The sequence below is a fragment of the Armigeres subalbatus genome, chromosome 2 (assembly GCF_024139115.2).
Source record: "Armigeres subalbatus isolate Guangzhou_Male chromosome 2, GZ_Asu_2, whole genome shotgun sequence".
NCBI lineage: Eukaryota > Metazoa > Arthropoda > Insecta > Diptera > Culicidae > Armigeres > Armigeres subalbatus.
This window is the reverse complement of record NC_085140.1, coordinates 196,951,219-196,963,148: the sequence shown is the minus strand read 5'-3', so window position 1 is coordinate 196,963,148 and position 11,930 is coordinate 196,951,219. Positions and strand designations below refer to the sequence as shown.

Sequence of the window (11,930 nt, the reverse complement as noted above, 5' to 3'; positions counted from 1 at the left end):
TCATTATCTTACTATAAACCTGAAATAGAAAGTAGTGTTATACACAAATGGAGATAAGATATTAGATCTCAAAAAATTCAAGTAAAGAAAACATAAAAACATAAAAATCATTTAATGGAGGCACTCTAGTGCCCTTTGACTTTCATGAAGTGTCAAAAAGCATCACAACAGATCACAGTTATGTTCTATTCAGTATAATTATCATTTGCATGAAATATATGAACAGAAAATGTGTTCTTATATTGAAAAATCCTCTTTTAAAATCATTTTTTCACTTACCCCACATGTAGGGCAAGTGAAAAATTGAAACCGATTTTTTTGTTTCCCAAATATTTTGTATCCTAAAAGTATTTTTCAAAGATCTTGTTCACAGGCATATAAAGATTGGATAGATGATTCGTTATGTCATAAATATGTTCATTTTCAATATTATATTCAACTTTTATGACTTGATGAACATGAAATATACGATTTCCTTTACCCACTTGCCCCACTGTACCTTACTTAATAAAACGATAACTGTATATAGTTTCTATTATTGTCCATATATACCTACTATTCAATCTAGGATACCAAATCGGATAAATTACTTCAGTTCCTAACTAAAAGATTATCCTCAACGCTTTGGCTGTCAATAGTCTTCACAATATGAACCCTGAAGGTTATAACTTGTTCAATCCTACATCTGTTTATATTAAAACTCAATCATAACTGCCCCGAAACCGCTTTCAACACACAACTGCCCCGAGAACAGCCACTACATGCGACCCACAGGACCCCAATCGAGGACGGCCTACACTATATACCATTACAACGCAGAGCTTACACCCTCTCCTGGGCTGTGTGACGCTGAAAACATGCTCCTAACATTCGATGCCTAAAAAATAAAAATAATTAAAATAATTACACTAAATCTTACACTTTGAGCGATCCCGGCTGACATTCGCGTTAAACAATAGTGCTGTCCAATGAGCAGCTTGAAGTAGCTCGAAGTTGTTCCTGTCACGCTCATGCCCGTTTGTTGACAAAAAAGAACGAGCAGGACGGGAACAACTTCGAGCTACTTCGAGCTGCTCATTGGACAGCATTAATGTGTTTCATGAGTGCCGATCACTCATGATAACGCACCGAATCGGAGAAAAAATGCAATGTAACGCAGAGTTTAAACCCTCTCTTGTGCTAAGTAATGCTGAAAACCTAACTTTTAGGAATTTGATTCGTAGAAACAAATTACCTATGCTGAAATTGTTGCGTGGCAAAATAAGCTATACTATTAGCTAATTTAGTTAAACCCTGACTACCCCACAGTATACTGGCCCGTTTGGAGTTATCCAGTGGCACTTGGTCTTAACATTCGTTTTCTTTTTAAATTCTACAACATTTCTTCACGCTTACCCCCCATATTAGTCATATGTACAACGAATGCTTGACTATTACTATACTAAGTATAGTAAAAGACTGGAAGTAATCATGGGGCCAGCCACCACCGTATCGCCCGGTTTTTATATTCGATGAAAAATTGTTTTCGCCATAAGAATTTTTTTCGAAGTCCCAAAACAGTTTTCAAAAAACAAATTCTCAAAGTTTCATGCATTTTGAGTCCTTTGGCATCAAAAAACAAAAAAATATTTCCCCTTTGTGAGAAAAAAAAAGTTTTGTTTAATTTCGAGCACCCCTAGATCATGTCCGATTTAGCTCAAATTTTGTATGGGGTCATATTTTGGGGTAATGAAACTTTTGAGCAATGTCGTTTTTTGAAATTTGATGTCAATTTTTCCCATACATTCCGTTGGCACCCTAATGAGTATCGCGGATACAAATTTCATCCATGAAAAGGAGAGCAGTCTGCAATCTAGCAGTTTTGGATATTAGCGATCGCTTCAAATTCCTCCGAAAGGTAACCACCACAATACCTACAATCAAGATTGGCAATTAAAAGTGAGGTTATGTTTCGAAAAATTTCAAAACTGGAATCAAAATTTACGCTTTCTTATCACTTCAATTGTAAGAAGCAAAGCAGGGTATTCATTTTAAAGCATTTTCTTCCATTTTAATCACAAGAAACATTGCGTAGAACGCGTCAATCATTAATTTATCGAAGGATGATCCTTCGTTTTTAACCTCACTTTTATCTGCCAATAGTAACTATTCATTCAATTGATCTCCAGATATTTACAAAACAAAAAGTGTTGTTTGGCTGCTGTTATTCTGAACACCACTGTAGGTTGTGTTCTTTAGTATTCAAACTTGGATTCACCAATAGGAAAGAAAGCATTCTGCAAGCATCGCCTCTAAAAATAAGCTTATGGACGCCATGAAAGCTTTCGCTCGTGTATGAATGCCCTTAAAAATGTATCAACCTACAGACAAGCAAAGCATAAGTATTATACTCCACACACCTGATGGTTATCTTTATTACCCAAAAAACAGTATTATAAATTATACACCTTTATAGGACGGAGGGACGGACGTATGATATTAATTGAGTTCGCCATGAAACAATAATCGTTGGCATACGAATAGTCTATATTTTACGTAAACCATCACTATTAGTAGGTAGTTCGATTTCTGAAATCAGATATTTAGCGAAACTAATTTCCTGCGATTTTTCAGTATACGATATTTAACTATAGTTTTATATAGCATTTATAGGATAAAAGCTTCTGGCGACAAGCTTATTGTTATCAGTGGAATAGACAGTACAAAACCTGTTTATTTTTATAATGACGTCTACAATAATAATATGTGTATTAATGTGTTTCTCTATTTACTGGTAGTGCATTGCCGTTTCTTAGCTTATAGTGTTTATTAATCCATTCCACAATAAGTTTCATCCCGAGAATATTTTCAACTAAGGATTTCTTAAACCGGAAGAATTCGAACCCAGTTAGTAATCGCGCAAAATATTTTTGAGCTAGGAAGGTATATGTACACTCAGGCAAATGAACATACGAAATACATAAGGCAGAAATTATGAATCTACAAGATTGTTGAAAATCTTTGGAACATAAGTCCCTCATGCTTTTCATACTGAGCTCTTCACATTTCATTATTGTGACTTACGTTGTTCATTTGTTGCATTAACGAATTTCATAAGACACCTTTTGGTATTTTGTTCAAAGTTGATTTGAAGGAAATCATAAGATATTTCATGAAATATATAATGCCCATTTTAAGTTAACCTAATTGGAAAGGAAAGAGCTTTAATCAAGAGAATCATGCTCACACATTGTAAAGGTTTTCAAGTCGTGCGGTTGAATTTTTTATCGAGGGAGTGTGGATTCAGTTGAAGTGTTTTCAGGTGCCAACGGGGAATAATAAGTGTTTAACCGCAAATTAATTATTGCGCTAACAATTTAAAATGAACAGTTTTTATTCGTATGAGATGAGTATTTTTTTTATAGATTCGAAGACATTTTACTAGAATGCGTTCGACACCACTTATTTATTCATACTCCCTCGATGTCCTCGATACAACCGAAAAATGAATTGAAAATCACCGCATGTATGCATAAGCATGAATGAACAAAACATGTTTATTATTTTCTGCCATGGTCATAATTCGAGAAAAATTTCAATATGCTTGATTATGGAATTCATAATTCAGCATTATGAATCGATTAATATATAGGGAAATGCAATAATAAATTCATAAATCTGCATTATGAATTAAATAAGATGCTTCCTAAACATTACGAAATTCATAAGGCGTGGTTATGGCCTCCAAATGCTACTTCTGTAATTCATAAGGTGGAGTTATGGTTTAATTCATGTCAAGCGTACAGCATTCATAATGCATCATTGTAATTTCATAAATGTGCCTTAAGTAAATGTTATGCTTTGTATTGACCATGAAAATTTGTTTCATAATGAGTCCTTTTGAATTTCAAATCCAAAACTTGTAGCAAATTTCCAAAAGGCAGAATTATAATATTCGATAGCCAATTTGCCTGAGTGTATGTATTGCATGTGAGTGTTAAATTCATAAATTTAGGTGCATCTGTGATATCTGTATTTTTGTAGTGCCAAGGTGCAAAGTTCATCGCCGAAATCCAAGTGAATAACCTTTCAATTCCAGTTTCTGTTTCTATACATGTAGATGCAGTGGTAAAAGAAGTAGTAACTTATTTGCCAAACAATAATAAGACTAACATTAGTGCGGGAATGGCCACGGGAACTCAGCCGGCTCATTTAGTAGTCGAACAGTTCGGAACGGTTCGGCGCATCACAATCAACAATCCCCGCAAGAAGAATGCCCTCAATCTGCAGGCGTACGGTGATTTGACGGATCTGCTGAACGCCGCCGATCGGGATGATTCGGTCTCGGTGGTTGTCCTGATGGGGGCGGGCGATTTCTACAGTTCCGGCAACGACATCAGCGCAATATTAACCAGCAGTCAATCGGTGGAAGAACGACTTGAAACATCCAATGGGAAGCTGTCCAACATGGTGAAGGCTTTCTACAGCTTCAGTAAGCTTCTCATAGGGGTGGTGAATGGGCCGGCTATTGGTATCGCGGCCACCACGGTGATACTTTGCGACGTTTTGTATATGGTTGAAACGGTAATTGTGTGACGTTTATTCGATTATCAGACTATAATATGTGACAGACATTTCGTTTCATTAGGGCTACTTTTACACGCCGTTCTCGGCTCTGGGACTTTGCGCTGAAGGATGTTCGTCCTATACGTTCCCCAAGCTGATGGGTCGTAGCAAAGCATCGGAAATGCTGCTGCTGAACCACCGAATGAGTGCCCAGGAAGCTCTCCAGTTCCAAGTAGTGAGTGAATTATTCAAATCGGAGGACTTCGAAACAAAGCTGTGGCCTCGAATTCTGAAATACGGGGAACTTCCGATAGGATCAATCAAGGCTACCAAACAGCTGATGAAGCGATTCGAGATCGAGGAGCTTCAGAAGGCTAACCAGAGAGAATTGGAGGCATTGGCTCAACGTTGGCAAACTGAGGAAGCTGTACAAGCTGTAATGAATTTTATGACCAGAAAGAGTAAGATGTAATTTTGAACACTGGGTAATTAAAGTTTGTTGGACGCATTTTAATAAACGTTTGTAACTTTCTAACTTTATTCCCGAATATATGAGACTTGAGATCTGACTTGTTGTTAATTCGATATTAAAGACAGTAAACACGTTAAACACGTGCTTTGATAAAAGTTTCGTGGATCGAGTCTATTCCTAAGAACAAGTTTTAGTCTTGTAAATGCTTCATGACAATCGGTATCTATTGGTTTAATGCCCAAAAGCCCGAAATATGCTAAAGATTGAAATACTAACTTGTTTAGGAGTTTGTCTAATGGGAAGAATTGCAAAAAAATCAACGCAGAAATACAGATGGAATAAAAAATGTGGGAATGATGACTACATCAATGAAGTGCGGTTGCATTGAGCCAGAATCTGCACTACGTAATCTACACAAGAGATATGAATCCCCTTCAACGTGTAGCTTGGAATAATTATAACTCTTGGCTTTCTTTCGTGTCTATCTCTCTGCTGAAGCGCTCAACTTATTCATATTTTCAGTAATTGCGCTTCTATTTACAATAAAGGACAACTCCAGGTACTTACTGCTAGACAGATCCTTCCGCTGCACGCTGTCCTTGTTGTTGCCTGGCTGGCGAGGACATTAAGCCCAGAAGTTGACAGTCTGCTTCCAGTAAGGTGAGATCTTTGTCGGATCCGAGAAACCTTGTCGATAGCTCAAGATCACGAATGCGTAGTCGCACTCGTGCACCGCGAACATATTCCCTACAGAGAAAAAAAAGCGAAATTAATCTTCGGATGCTGAAACTCGATTCCATTCATAATTTAGCACAAATTGATGAGAATCGGTTACTAAATATCAAATAATTATTGTCGTTGGACATACTCCGCATTTTTGGCTGGCCTGGTGCATACGCAATGGAATTTCCATCCGAAATCAATATAAAGATCGTCCCCAACTACGTGGAAAATCTTCCCGGTGACTATTTTGTTTTCGGGATCGCCAAGCTGAAAATATTTTAAAACTTAATATCCATCAAATGTGGGACCATTTTTTAAAACTTACATCCACAAACTTCGAGTTCCTCATCAAAGCGGCGAACGTTTTTGGTGGTTCGTCCTTACCGTCATTGTCCTCAAGCGAAGTGGTATGCTTCTCGAATGCCTTGGCGAATCCGCCGAGCTTCCGAACATCGGCTTGTGATGGTTGACTTTCACCCGAAGTCCCCTCGCCGGATAAGGATTTCGAATCACTGCAAAACCTGAGTGTGGCACACGATATCCTTTGCGTTTTTCGCACAGTACCAACCGAGCGATTTAGGATGGAAACCACTTTCAGTAAATGAGACATAATTTTAGGAAAATCTCTGATAAAATTTGGCCAAACGCGTGAAGCAAAATGTTTTGTAATCAGCCGTTCTCTTTGACGTTTATTGGTGCGTTTAGTAGACCACAAAATGGATAAAGTTGCAGGCAAATTGAGTTATTATAATCCAAATTTGAGTTCATATGAAAGAGCGTGCAGAAATAGGAGAACAAAATAAAAATCAAAATTTGACAGTTCGATATGCAAAATAAAGAAAATCATTTTGCTGCAATTTTTTGCCAACTTTTATTCAATAAAACTTTTAATATCCGTTCTTATTTTCCATTCAATTTTTAGTTTTAAAATACGTTCACTGGTATATTTTCTTTTGCGTACATAAGTAATGCAAGTTAACTAGTGCAAATCATGTCCACAACCGTGGAACAAAACGAGAAGCCGGAAGCACGAGGTGGTAAAGCAAAGGGCAGAGGGGGATCTGAGGAATCCGATGGCACCCGTCCATCCGGCAGTGGCCTCTCCAAGGGGATGGGATCCTCAGCCACAGAACCATCGGAAGTGCTGGGAAAGAATAAAGCCACAAAAAAGGAGAAGAAGGATGGCAATAAACGGAGCAAAAAGTCTAAAAAGGAAGTTTCCAAGCCACTGACGAAGGTAAGTGCGGAGTATCACCAAATCAAGGAATTCTGAATGTGATTTTGATTTTAGGTAATCATCCGTCGGCTGCCCCCATCTATGGACGAGGAAACTTTCCGGCGACAGATTGAGCCGATGCCGGAACATGACGATTTTTATTTCGTTTCCGGCGATTGGTCCCTCGGCAAGAATGCATCTTCGAGGGCGTACATCAATTTTACCCGGGCGGAGGACATCTACCTATTCAAGGACAAGTTCGACGGATACATCTTCGTCGATGCCAAGGGGGTGGAGTTTCCGGCGGTTGTTGAATTTGCTCCCTTTCAGGAACTGCCAAGGAATCGTTCGCGGAAGAAAGACGTAAAATGTGCAACGATTGAGACGGACACCCATTTTATAGCATTCAAAGAAGCACTGGAAGCCGAGGAAAAAGATACGGCCGGGAAAAGTAAGAGCAAATTGGAATATACTTACAAGATCAAGGACGAAGAGAAAATCACTTCGACCCCACTGTTGGAGTACATCGCGCAGAAGAAGCAAGAAAAGCGAGACGAAAAACGCAAAAAGATGGAAGAGAAGAAAAAGCAACGGAAAGAGGAACGCCAGAAAAAGAATGTGAAATCGATTCCAGATGCGATCAAAGAGGAGAACACAAAAGAAGAGGAAATTGTGGTTCGAACGGTTCCATCGCGATTGGATCCGAATCAGGGGAAAAAAGATTTCGGTAGAAAGGGTAACGACAAATTCGAAGGAAGCAAAGATGGAAGAGATAAAGAGAAAAGGCAAAGAAATCGGAAAGAGAAAGATAAGGAACGCGGAAGAGTTGATAAAGATGTTGGCGGTGACGGAGAACCTGAAAAGGGCTTAAGCCGAAAACAGGAGAGAGATCGCTTGAGGAAGGAGAAGGATAAAGCAAGAAAACAGGAAGAGAAGGATAAAAAAGCCACTGGAGAGCTTCCAAAAAAAGAGAAGGAAAGTGGGCCTAAACAGGAGAATCCGCCTCAAAAGACCAGCCCAGTTGAGGCCCCTAAAAAGGAAGTCAAAAAGTATAGCGAGCGCAGGAAGGAAACCCGAGCTCGAGCTGAAACACGGCTCGCCGAACTCGAAGACAAAGACCGCCAGGATGCCCTGAATGCAGCGGGTAGTGACGAATTCAAATCGATTACAGTTCCTAAAGTGGACATCAAAAAAAGCATTCTAACGCCCCATGTCGCGCCGTTTATTCCGAAAGAGAAATCTACCATAATCCTCGGTGAATCCTCATTTACGCTTCCTCCGGCTTTTCCACAGAAAGCCAATGTCACTAATTCGCCACAGGCACAGGAAGATTTAGCTACGACTGAGACAAACCAGGAGGCATCTCCGCCTCCGGAAACACCTGCCCCAGATAGCAGTAGCTCCGATAAGAAGGTGGAAATCGACGAAAAGCTCAAAGAAGCACGCGAAGCTCGAAAAATTCGCAACAAGAATCGTCCTTCGATCGAGATTTACCAGCCGAGAAAACGACTGGTTCCCGGTTCTGCTGCTACTGGATGGAAGGAACCCAAGAGCGAAGATGACAACAAGACGAAAGAGAAAACTGATTCGGACCGATCGTCGGATAAAAGCGTCAAACCGGGGGGATCCCATGGGCAGAAGGACAGAGGAAAAAGGCACAAACTAACGAAAAAAGCGTCCGACAAAGAGAGGCCAAAGGACAGACGCACCAGGAGAAGGAATTCCGGTGAAATAGAAAAGGAAACCGGATCCAGGAAAACTTCTAGAGAAGAGCCACAACCTCCGGCGGAACCTGTCACAACATCGCAAGTTACGGAAAAACCAATCGAAAAGATTGATGTCACGGAGGTCGTAGAAGTAATGGAAGGCATCAAACTTGATTCGTAGATTATGGTTTCTTTTACGTGATCACATTTCATAATCGTCTAATACTAATCATGGAAGTTGAATCCAAACTTTCAGTTCTGTCTCTCAGCCAATTGCTTAGCTGGCGTAGAACCGTTTCCAGAAGTTTCTTTTTGTCTCTTTCCGACTTGGATTTCATCAACGAAAGCATTGACTTTTGTCCGCTTCCTCAGCTTTTCCACACCACAATAATCGTTGATGGATGCACCAAAGAGTATCGGTTTTCATCTTTGCCAAAATCGTGAAGATATGCGCAATCCTCCGAAATCAACAAGTCCAGCAGTTGTCTGATCTCCGCAAAATATTTCGATAGGTCTCCTCTTCGCAGGCCGGGTACCGGATCCGACGCGGCAAACAACTCGAACTGATTAGGTCCAGGTTTATTTGATCCAGAGCTCCGCCAGAAATCTGTTTGATTTCCTCCGACAGGATCAACTTGTAAATCCGTGTGGCAACGTGCTCAAGCTTTTCGACAGGCGGCCTGCGCAACACCCGGTAAGATGTAGGAAAAGCTTTGAAATGTACTCGCAGAAAGGCAATCATATCCGTCACGAATGGCGACGCATGGCCGTAGCTTCTCGGCAGCCAATCGTATCCTTCAAGTCTTCGAAAAATTCATCCAGTTTGAACATAGCTTGGTCGACACTTGCTGTTCGGGTTGAGCGGCCACCTGGATTAAAAAAAGAAAAATTAGCTATGACCGAAAACAAAAATATTTGGAAAAAATTGTAAAATGATCGGTGCAATCCTCACTGACATAAAATACCAACCTGAAACATCGCCGACGGTGTTTGCGCTCATTTGACTGGTTCGGTCATTTTACACGAAATCATCCAAGAACGGCCCTGCCTTCTCCAGATACATGAGTATCGATAATGATCTGAATGACCTGCATCAGCGCCAAACGACTGGGGAAAACAGCCGACAAACATCCGCTAAAGCTGCGCGTGAGCAACAAATTGGCCGCCTTTCGAACCATGGCAGCAATCTCGTTCGGAGAAAGGGTAAGCCTCAGAGAACTTCATGCAAGCGTACATAAATTCCATTGCTTTGGGTACACCTCTGGAACCATACGCGAGAATGGAAACTTTTTTGAAACGGTTGGGCCTCCAGCTGTTCCGAATGGAAAGGAAATCTCCAAAACTGCATCGTATTCTTCCTGTGAGTGCTTCCAGCGGTAAGAAATCACTCTTGTCCAAAATGTCTCGAAACTCGTTGACCCACCGTTGGAGTAAGACTTCGTAGTGATCCCGCATTTCAGCAGCAAGTCCAGAGCTGCGAAACAGTGTCCATAGTTCTTCAAGGTTGTAATGCTAAGCATAATTAGGTTTTGATCTGAAGTAGAATGTTAGGGTCCGTGCAGGACGACGATGACATGCTCAAAACGTTCACGGTCTTGGTCAAAGAAGACCACAAATCGTCCAGATATGTTTGTGCAATCTCTCCGCCAGTGTTCATAACGTGGTCTTCTACTACGAAAAATCCTACTATTGAATAAATGTACCTTATAAGCTTCTAAATTGTCATGATGGTTTGCGGTGCCTGCAGCACCAATTTAGCCTGATCTCTCCTCTGTTTTCGATAGTCCTTCTCGAAAACTCTATCATTCAGCACCGTATAAATGTGAAACAGCGATATATAGGAGAAAATCAAGATCCTGGGCGTTACATCTTCCTCGTCATCAACGCACTCCCCATTCAGCGACATCTGTTTGTATTCTGCAATTGTGTGTTGATAATATTGAAAACCCAAAACAACTCACCATTTGTTAAACAAACCTGCAATGATCGTGTCCAAATCCGCTTCTGCAGCTCCTTCGTATGTTCATTGCGATCTCACCGATCCGTGGCGAAAACTTGCGAATATTCTCCAAAATTCCGAAAATCCTCCTCCGACGACTTTTTAATATTCTCCTTCAACTTCGGAATGGTCTCCGCATTTGCTGCGAAAATCGGTACCCGGACACCTTCGGCAAGTATTCATTTTCCAGCACCTAACGTCTTCAGCGCCGGTAGTACCGCTTCTCTCGCACCTGTTTCAACAGCTTCGAGTAGCACTCCAGCACCGGCAAGCAGCTGGACAGTCCCTCGATTGCGCCGGCAATGTTTCTCCACCTTCCGGGCCTTGACCAAATCGTTACCTTTTGCAATCACCCGGCCGAAGCTTGCCAGGCCATCGTCCAGGGCTTGCACCTCCTGGTTCAAACTTGCGCTTGCGATTTCACCAGCAGTAGCTCCCGGATAGAATCGATGAAGCCCTGGTAGTACAGATTACAGATCCGTTCAATGTCCTTGTCGTGGGACCGAATGCGCGACTCGAGCTGTTCGGAAATTTGGTCGTCGCATTCTCTTCCAAAATCGTACGAAACGTCGGCCCCAATAGTCGTCCACCGCTTCAATGTCCTGCATCGAAATGTTGGCCATTTTACAAGGTTTACAAGACAGCAGATCACTTTTTATGAAGATTTTTTACTGCAACAATTTAAAATTTAAATGTTGATTGGGAATTTTTCTTTAATGAAGTCTCGCGTAACATTTGAAAGAACATAAGCTATTTTACGAAACGAGTGAAATGACAGTGTTGCCACATCTATATTTTTGAAAACCATCTGCGTTTTGAAACAAAAACTCTACAAATCTGTGATCTATGCATACAAAATCTTGAATTAAACTAAGGCACGATACAAGACAATTCGCTAAAAAATACCATACTTTTCATCGGATTTTTGAAATATTTTTCCGTACATTACTCAAGGGCACGACACAAGGGTCATATGAATAAAAGTATACTGGCGTCTTGATAAGGGAAGGGAAAAGGCCTTTTCGCCGGTGAGTTTTCCTCCAGCTTAGTCAAAACGTACAGTGACGATTGATTTTTACACACCGACAAGCCGCCATTACGTGCGGAAAGTGGATACCACGGTCCTTGTACCACCAGTGTGTCTTTAGTATTAGTCGGTAGACTAGGGTCTGTTCAAATATTACGTAACGCAGTAGGGGTGGGGGTTGTATAATTTTGGTTACGATTTGTTACGCAAAATGCAAGGCACGACACAAGATACCTCAAAAA

General features: G+C 40.8%; 3 protein-coding genes and 1 pseudogene across 6 annotated transcripts; 2 read left to right on the top strand and 2 right to left on the bottom strand.

Moving 5' to 3' along the window:
• The first annotated feature begins 2,761 nt into the window (after positions 1 to 2,761).
• On the top strand, positions 2,762 to 5,063 carry LOC134211475 (enoyl-CoA delta isomerase 2). Of its 4 annotated transcripts, none has more exons than XM_062688358.1 (3): positions 2,762 to 2,922; positions 4,079 to 4,563; positions 4,628 to 5,063. In XM_062688358.1, the coding sequence occupies exons 2-3, from the start codon at positions 4,165 to 4,167 to the stop codon at positions 5,015 to 5,017; spliced, it is 789 nt and encodes a 262-aa protein (XP_062544342.1). In that variant the 5' UTR covers positions 2,762 to 2,922; positions 4,079 to 4,164; the 3' UTR covers positions 5,018 to 5,063. The 4 variants fall into 4 exon arrangements, with proteins under 4 accessions (XP_062544342.1, XP_062544344.1, XP_062544341.1 ...); XM_062688360.1 differs by having other exon boundaries at positions 2,762 to 2,928; positions 4,100 to 4,563; XM_062688357.1 differs by having other exon boundaries at positions 2,762 to 2,928.
• A 467-nt stretch (positions 5,064 to 5,530) lies between these two features.
• Positions 5,531 to 6,426, bottom strand: LOC134211477 (small ribosomal subunit protein bS1m). The gene is made up of 3 exons (XM_062688361.1): positions 6,066 to 6,426; positions 5,886 to 6,007; positions 5,531 to 5,764 (listed from the first exon to the last, which is right to left on the bottom strand). The coding sequence occupies exons 1-3, from the start codon at positions 6,348 to 6,350 to the stop codon at positions 5,587 to 5,589; spliced, it is 585 nt and encodes a 194-aa protein (XP_062544345.1). The 5' UTR covers positions 6,351 to 6,426; the 3' UTR covers positions 5,531 to 5,586.
• A 119-nt stretch (positions 6,427 to 6,545) lies between these two features.
• LOC134215706 (regulator of nonsense transcripts 3B) lies at positions 6,546 to 8,860 on the top strand. The gene is made up of 2 exons (XM_062694834.1): positions 6,546 to 6,977; positions 7,032 to 8,860. The coding sequence occupies exons 1-2, from the start codon at positions 6,732 to 6,734 to the stop codon at positions 8,841 to 8,843; spliced, it is 2,058 nt and encodes a 685-aa protein (XP_062550818.1). The 5' UTR covers positions 6,546 to 6,731; the 3' UTR covers positions 8,844 to 8,860.
• A 54-nt stretch (positions 8,861 to 8,914) lies between these two features.
• LOC134215704 (exocyst complex component 6-like) lies at positions 8,915 to 11,284 on the bottom strand (annotated as a pseudogene).
• Positions 11,285 to 11,930: the final 646 nt, after the last annotated feature.

What these genes read in the sequence shown, in the direction of transcription:
- LOC134211475 (XM_062688358.1), top strand. Translation starts at nt 4,165, where the DNA reads ATGGCCACGGGAACTCAGCCGGCTCATTTAGTAGTCGAACAGTTCGGA. An exon ending in TTTTGTATATGGTTGAAACG is followed by an intron (nt 4,564 to 4,627) that starts GTAATTGTGTGA and finishes TCGTTTCATTAG; the next exon opens with GGCTACTTTTACACGCCGTT.
- LOC134211477 (XM_062688361.1), bottom strand. Translation starts at nt 6,350, where the DNA reads ATGTCTCATTTACTGAAAGTGGTTTCCATCCTAAATCGCTCGGTTGGT. An exon ending in GGAACTCGAAGTTTGTGGAT is followed by an intron (nt 6,008 to 6,065) that starts GTAAGTTTTAAA and finishes AAATATTTTCAG; the next exon opens with CTTGGCGATCCCGAAAACAA. An exon ending in AGGCCAGCCAAAAATGCGGA is followed by an intron (nt 5,765 to 5,885) that starts GTATGTCCAACG and finishes TTTTCTCTGTAG; the next exon opens with GGAATATGTTCGCGGTGCAC.
- LOC134215706 (XM_062694834.1), top strand. Translation starts at nt 6,732, where the DNA reads ATGTCCACAACCGTGGAACAAAACGAGAAGCCGGAAGCACGAGGTGGT. An exon ending in TTTCCAAGCCACTGACGAAG is followed by an intron (nt 6,978 to 7,031) that starts GTAAGTGCGGAG and finishes TTTTGATTTTAG; the next exon opens with GTAATCATCCGTCGGCTGCC.